General features: G+C 59.4%; 1 protein-coding gene across 1 annotated transcript; it reads right to left on the bottom strand.

The window, feature by feature from the left end:
• Positions 1-2,966: 2,966 nt before the first annotated feature.
• LOC124663286 lies at positions 2,967-7,489 on the bottom strand. Its single transcript, XM_047201010.1, has 4 exons — positions 5,980-7,489; positions 3,995-4,630; positions 3,686-3,741; positions 2,967-3,591 (listed from the first exon to the last, which is right to left on the bottom strand). The coding sequence occupies exons 1-4, from the start codon at positions 7,330-7,332 to the stop codon at positions 2,967-2,969; spliced, it is 2,670 nt and encodes an 889-aa protein (XP_047056966.1). The 5' UTR covers positions 7,333-7,489.
• Between the last annotated feature and the right edge of the window lie 396 nt (positions 7,490-7,885).

The following is a 7,885-nucleotide window of genomic DNA, read 5'->3' on the forward strand; positions in this document are numbered from 1 at the left end:
GCGGACTTAGCGGAAAACTGACCGTCATTGGTCCATTTCCAACTAAACATGTCGCCCTCAGCCTCCCGACGCGGCACCGCGGCGATGGCCGCCCAAAGGTGCAGATATTGCACCACCGCCGCCACAGAGAGCTCATCGGCAATGTCTGCTGCCCATACATTCCCAGGCAAGCCATCCTGAACCGAGCGCTGACGACGCACGGCCACCCTGACGAGCTTGACAAGGTCCGGAGCGATAGCCATGGCCGTAAGGCCGCCGATCCAGGGATCCTCCCAAAAACGAACCGCGGCGCCCGAACCAACATCGATCCGCACCGAGGCATCAAAAAGAGCACGAGCGTCAGCGCTGACCCGTACATCCATGCCCTTCCACGGTTGTGAACCGTCAACCCGCTACAACCAGAGCCACCTCGTGCGAAGAGCAACATTGAGCCAGCGGAGGTTATGGAGTCCCAACCCACCAAGCGACTTGGGCTGACACACCAGGTGCCAAGCGACCATGCAACAACCTCCCCTAGCATCATCTTTCCCAGCCCAGAAAAAGCCGCGGCGCAGCTTGACCACGGCCTTAATGAACCAAGGATTCACATCTAGAGCCAGCAGGTGATAGACGACCGAGGCCGTCATGACAGCTTGGACGTACACCAACCGCCCTTCCCGCGACATGAGCCTCGCCTTCCAGAATGGAAGCTTGGCCGCGAGCCTGTCCAGAATGGCCTAGAGCTCCACCTTCCTAGGCTTCCGAACGGACAGCGGTAGCCCAAGATAGGAGCAAGGTAGACGCCCAATAGGGCACGGCAACGACGGCGCCAACGCAGCAAGCAGATCATCAGAGCAGCCAATCGGGGCCGCAGAGCTCTTGGATGGGTTCGCCTTGAGCCCCGAGGCCGCACCGAAGCAGTCCAGGACGCTCCAAACTGCCTGCAGGTCCGAGGCCGTTGCCTTAACGAAAATAGCCACATCGTCGGCGTACAACGAGACCCTGCTCTTCAGGCCGAGAGGAGAGAGGTCAGAAAGCACACCAACTCGCTCGGCAACCCGAAGCATGGCCAAGAGAACATCCATGGTAATGACGAAGAGCAAACGGGAGATGGGATCTCCCTGCCGGAGGCCACGGCCATGCCGAAATGCTCCACCCCCACAGCCATTCACCATAACGCATGTGCTGGCCATGCGCAGGAGCAAAGCGATCCACCGTAACCACCGAGGACCAAAACCCCTCTGCCTGAGAACCTCAAGGAGAAAAGGCCAAGAGATACTGTCAAAAGCCTTGGCAATATCGACCTTGAGCAGAAAGGAGGGGACCTTCCTTGAGTGCAGGAGCTTGGCGGAATTCCTGACAAGGAGGAAGTTGTCCTGGATGCAGCGACCTTGGATGAAAGCCGACTGATTCGAGTGCACAAGCTCAGGCATACGTGGCGCCAATCTACACGCCGGAACCTTCGTGAGGAGGCGCGCGAAGCTGTGCACGAGGCTGATCGGCCTGAAATCCTTGAGGTCAACCGCCCCTTCCTTCTTGGGCAACAAGGTAATCAGGGCCTCATTCAGCCCCTCGAAACCTTGATCTCTACCAAGCCAGACCTCGCGCAGGGCAGCCAACACGTCCACTTTGATAATCGGCCAGCAATGCCGATAGAATTCCCAGGAGAAACCATCCGGCCCGGGGGATTTGTTGGTGGGCATGGCGCGGATGGCCTCCCAAACCTTGGCCTCGGAGAACTGACCCTGCATAACTGACAAATCCAGGGGTTGGAGGCCCAAGGCACGGAGGGACACACCAAAGTCCCTCGGCTGCATCGTCCCAAGCAACTGTATGAAGTAATCAGTCGCCAGCTCCACCTTGCCCGGCAAGTCAGTCGCCACCTGCTCTCCAGAACGCAGCGTAGTGATGTTGTTGTGACTCCGCCTCGCTGATGCCATGATTCGGAAGAACTTGGAGGACGCATCCCCCTCTGCAATCCCAGCCACCCGAGCACGCTGCCTAAATATGGTGCATTCCAGAGAAGCGAGACCCAGCACCTTGAGCTTTAGCCCACGGCGGAGATCACGCTCCTCCACCGATAACTGGCGCCCCTCCTGTGCCACGTCAAGGCGGGAAACAACCTCGTTGGCAACCAGAATAAGGTCACAGATGGATCCAACTTTGCGCTGACTCCAACTCTGCAGGCCACGGCTGGTTCGCCGAAGCTTAAACTCCAGTCTGCGCAACGGGTCCGCAGGCATATCGCCAGAGGGATCATCCCAAAGACCCTTAACCACATCTGCAAAGCCCTCCAGCTTCAACCAGAACCGCTCAAAACGAAAACGTCGACCAACGAATGATTGCGCCATCGTGGTTAAGAGGATAGGGCAATGGTCCGAGAGGGAAGAGGACACGGCCGAGAGCGACGCCTCGGGGTACAACTCATTCCATTCTATGGACGCAAACCAACGGTCCAGCTTGACCAATGTGGGTGAGGCGCGTATGCCGCCCAAATGAGGTTGAAGTCACCCGCAATGGCCCACGGCCCAACACAGGCGAGTCGCAGCTGTCGGAGCTCCTCCAAGAAGACCGGCTTTAGGTCCGCAATGTTAGGCCCATAAACAGAGGTCAGCCACCAAGGGGAGCCACCGGGGCAACAAAGCTGAACCGACACGGAGAACGTGTCGACGCGACTAGAGAGCACCTGAATAGATTGGGACACCCAAGCAACCAGAACCCCACCGGTAGAACCAACAGCAGACAAGTAGGCGAATCCATCAAAGCGAGGTCCGAAACACTCCACTATATCAAAGGCGGTTACAGCGTGAAGCTTGGTCTCAGAGATACACACAAGACTAGCCCTAGCGTCAGTCACCGCAACCTTAACCGCTGCCCGCCGCGCCGGGTTATTGAGGCCCCGGGCATTCCACACAGTGATGCTAGAACATTGTTCTCCTTCCATAGACAAGTTCTACCAAACGCGACCACGCGGGCACAGCGCTGTACTAGACAGCAGCGGCCACCTCCAACGAAGCGTCGGCCGAGTCCTCCACCGCCCCAGCAATGCTGAGCCCAAACAGGGCAGTGATGTCATGCACTTGCTCCGGGCCAAGCGGCGAGGCGAATATAGCGGCGTACTCCTGCAACTGCTGCTGCGAAAGCCGCTCCTCGTCGCAGCTGATCCCAAGCTTCTTCATGAGGATCTGCTGGGCTCTCTTGATGACCGGGGAAGCCACGCCGCCGCTGCGCTTGGCCGCCAGCCGTTTGCTACGGCGCGCTGATGCGGAGGGAACCTGGAACAGGCGTCGGCGGGTGATCCTCGGGTCCGGGAGGCGTAGCAGCAGATCCTCGAGCCTCGGCCGGAACTGGCGCAACAACGCAGAGAGGGACACAGCGTCATCAGCAGGGGCTGCACCGAGCGGCACGGGCGAGCCAATCGTGGCCACAGCATGGCCATCGGAGGGTAGCCCCACGTCTGCATGTGCATGAGTCGTGCGAGCCGCACCATCCGCGGGCACGGATGAGCGGCACGGGCCTGCGAGAGGCGCAGCAGCTACCGCATCTCCTGGCGTAGCCGCAGACTGGGCCTGTCCCACCGGCACGCGGCCCGACCAGCACGCATCAGAATCGCTGCAGGGAAGCACCGGAGACGCGGAACCGAGATGGGCAGAACTCCTTTGCCCCGACAGGAAACTCTCTGCGGCAGCTAGCGCTGCGGCATCACCTTGCAAGCAAGGAGAGGGCCCGGGCGTGGTGTGACATGGCATAGCAGAGCCCATGCTTTGACACGCACAGCCAGCGTCCAACTCGCTACCAGCCACTGGCGAACAAGCATGGGAGCTAGCAGCCGAACCCGCAATAGCCGAACTTGGAACGGCGTGCGACGACCAGGCGGCATGCGCGGATGGACGTGAAGAAGCCACCAAAACCGCGTCCGCATCCGCGCTGACCTTGGCAGTAGGGCTGACGCCCGCCCTAGCGGCGTGGGCCCGCGCCGCCGGGCTACTGCCCGCCGACCAACGGTCGGACGCACCAACTCCAACCGGTGGCGCATCACCGGGAGCCTCGGGCATGGTCCCCTCCGCAGCACGGCGAGCTCCACGCCTCCTGTGAGCACGACGGCGCCTCCTAAGCGCAGCCGGCCCGGCCGGCGGCACCGCGGGACCGCTCGCAGAATCACCGGCCCAGAGCCAGGCCCGGCCGAAACTTTACCTCCAGCTGACTCATCGGAAGAAGGAACCTCTCCGACCAACCACCGTACAACCCAGAAACGGATCTTGTACCACAACAACTTCGGCGACGTGAACCGCGGCCTGGAGCTCGCCACCTGCAACTGGCGGCCGGAACCTGGCTCAGGCACAGCTAGCCAACGCACCACCGGGATGGCAGCGATGTCGTGCGTCCACGCAGAGATGCGGAAGCAGCTCATGTCGCGGCGGCTGGCCGTCTCCGGGTCGACCTCGTCGATGACTCCGCAGCCATCCAGCAGCACCGCCACCGTCCGCTCTTCCCACGCATGGCTAGGCACTCCGAAGACCTCAACGTCCGCCAGGAACGGAGCCTCCTGGAGCACCGCTCCAGCTCTCCGCGACCAAGGGTCGAAATGTAGTGAGAAGTCCGGGCAACTGACGGACTCAGCCTGGAGGAGCCAGTCGCGGACCTCGACGGACTGACACAGGAGAAGAAAATCAACGGCTTCGAACGCGCGGATGGAGAAAAAGCATCAGGGGGCAGGTTGAGCTGCGCGCGGATTTCCGCCGCGGCCACCTCCTGCGTGACCTCCACCCTCAGCCTCCAGCTGCACCATACCCTGAGATGGCCTGAGGTAGCACATGTCGAGCCGCTCAGCCACCGGGCTCGCCGGAGCAGCGGGCGGTGCTGCGGACGGAGGTGCCAGCCTCTACGCACAGGAGGTGAGGCAGGCACACCGGCGCTGCATGTCACATTCGGCCTCACTTGGTGACTGCATGTAAACATTTTCAATGACACGCTCGTTGGACGCGTTAGCCAGGCGGGTCAAACATGCATCCACAACGCAACCATATACGCTTGGACGGCTAGACTTCCGAGGCGCATGAGTTACCTCCGGCACAGCCCGTCCACCTACCTTCCATCGTTAAAATCCTTCTGCCGCTTGCATCATCAACACCCCACTCCTAACCCTAGCCCAGAACAATGCTGCTCATGCGCCTTGGTACGCAATGAACACGAAGCCGGGGGATGCACAATCGGAGGAGACGCCACGATGGTGAGCATAATCACGCACGGCCCCACTTTCCCCTTTGGTGAGCACCCCAACGTGCGATGGCCAACACAGGAAGCCCTCCTTGTCGCGAATCGAACCCATGGCGCCGCACTCGTAGCCCACCGCCGACGGCGGGGTGCAAGGCCAGCGCCTCCGCTAGTTGGAGCAGGTGATCGTCGAGAGCTAGCCTCTTCATCTAGCACAACTTCATGCAACCACCGCGTCCTCCCTCCGGCAGCAGCCTCTCCAACAACAACGCATAGGCCCTCCAGTGAGCACCATAAATGGCGGCTACTAGGTCTTCCGGCGATGTAGGGTTAGGGTTAGTTTTGTGAATCTGGACCAAGATAACCTAGATTCGTTATGTTTATGTATGATTTGCTTGTAAATTATGATGAATTGTGCTACTACTATGTACTCCCTCCGTCCATAAAAGGATGTCAAAGATTTATCCAAATTTGAATGTATCTATACACTGAAAGATGTCTAGATCCATTCGAATTTAGACAAAATTTTAACATCCTTTTATGGACAGAGTTAGTATGAATTTTGCTTTTTTGTTCTCTTTAGATGTTTACGGTGGTTTTTTTTTTCCAATATCCAATATCATGTCAGGGACTATCCAGTTTGGAGTATTCGTGGCACGCTAGAGTTGCTCTTACCGTAGTAAATTTTAACATCACTTCTTTTGTGATTGAATGGCAGTGTAAAGCGCACGTGCTGCTTTTCCCGAAACACGCATGGAAATTCAGTGAGACCACACTTATCCGAACGGGTCCAGCACAGAGTAGAAACTGAAGATGATTTATCAGAAAATGGGACAGTAAAGTACGTGGAAAACGAAACTTTTCTATTGCGTTGATTCGATTACAGGGTATCTCAAATGATAGCACATCTCTGTGTGGGTTCGAAATGACTTTGTTCTGACGATCAGTGGAACGATCGTCGGGTAGGATATCTCCACCGAAAGGCGGCCCTTCCTCTGCGTCCAGTTGTTCGTCACTTGAAAGGCCACTGACGACAGCTACGCCTTCAGCTGGCACCGCCGCGCACCCGAATACTTTGCTTGGCGCTCTGCTCGCCACATCAGCCGGCTCCTTGGTCGCTGGCGAATCGCGAGGCTCATGAAACTGCTCGCCGCCGAGCACGTCGATCCAGCCTTCGCCGGATTCCCAGTCCGGGAAGGCAGACACAGAGCACGCCAAAGACTTGATCATCTCGGCCGCGTTCCCCGAAATTTCCTCCTCCTCTTCCTCATGGCCTTCCTCGTCAGACTCTGATTCCCAAAATGCGGCGTCCAGTGTGCTCTTGGGAGACACCCACCGCCTGTCCTTGGCCCCTCCCGCTTGCAACGCCAGGAACGGGTGCTCCAGGAGCTCCGCCGCCGTGGCCCTGTCGCGGGCGTTTCTCGCGAAGCACGTTGCAAGGAAATCCTTCGCCTCAAGAGACAGCCATGCCGGCGTCTCGGGCACGGCGTGCGTGTAACCGATCCGGTGGACGGCGGCGAGGACGTTGTCGATGTCGCTCCACGGGGCGCGCCCGGTGGCCATCTCGATGACCGTGCACCCGAGGGCCCACACGTCGGCCGCTGGCCCCTGCTCCTCCCCTCTGGCCACCTCCGGCGCCATGAACGCCGGCGTGCCCCCGATAGGCCGATCAGAGTCCACCGTCCTCGCGCACCCGAAGTCGGCGATCTTGGCGCGCCCGTCGGCGCCGATCACAATGTTTCTTGACTTAATGTCCCCGTGCACCAGAGATTGGCCGTGAATGTACGCCAGCCCGCGCAGGACGTCCGTGGTGTACGCCCGGATTGCTTGCTCCTCGAGGCGGCCCCCATTCCTGGCGACCTCGTCGGCGAGCGAGCCGCCGGGGGCGAGCTCGAGGAAGAGGTGGTACGAGCCGTCGTCGCGGTGGGCGCCGCCGAGGCAGCGCACGACGTCGGGCGAGCAGAGCCCGGACAGGATCCCCTGCTCCCGGCTCAGCAGCGCGGCATCCGCCGCGGCGGCGGACTTGACCGCGAACAGCTCCCCTGAGGCGCCGTCGGCCGCCAGCGACACCACGGCCCCCGACGCGCCGCAGCCGAGCGTCCGCAGCCGCGTCCATTGCCCGCTCACGGTGATCGCCATTCTCCGAACTCTTTGTTTGTCGGTGTGGTTGCTTGCTGCTCTGGGATGGAATGATGGATGCGGTGGTGGTTTGAACTGGTGTGATCTTGCTGTTACGCGCGTTTATATATCCAATGAGGATGGGAAGGGGAAGGAGAAGACGACTCGGAGCTAATTGGATGAGCGGAATTAGATTATGGGGAAGGTGTTTGGTGTGTGTCAAAGCTCAACTTGGCGAGGCAGAAAGAAAGCGTGGGTTGTGCGTGCGTTCTGGCCACGCGCGGCAATTGGATGCTGCGTTTGTGGGTGGGAACGCGCGGCTCGTGCGGAGGTCAATCAACGAGCATACCTCCTCGCCTGACGCTGCACATCACATGCCGCCGTCATATGCATCTCCTCTCCTCGCCACCAATGGCACTTGGCACCGCCGCATGCATCCCACCGTTAGAGCATATTTTTCGACAAAAAACATATATTGCGATTTCTCGTTATGTCTTCAATCTCCCGGTATGTCTCAAGAGTCTTCAATCTCCCGGTATGTCTCAAGCAATGCTTGGATATGATTATGATTTCT

The sequence above is a fragment of the Lolium rigidum genome, chromosome 6, assembly GCF_022539505.1.
Source record: "Lolium rigidum isolate FL_2022 chromosome 6, APGP_CSIRO_Lrig_0.1, whole genome shotgun sequence".
NCBI lineage: Eukaryota > Viridiplantae > Streptophyta > Magnoliopsida > Poales > Poaceae > Lolium > Lolium rigidum.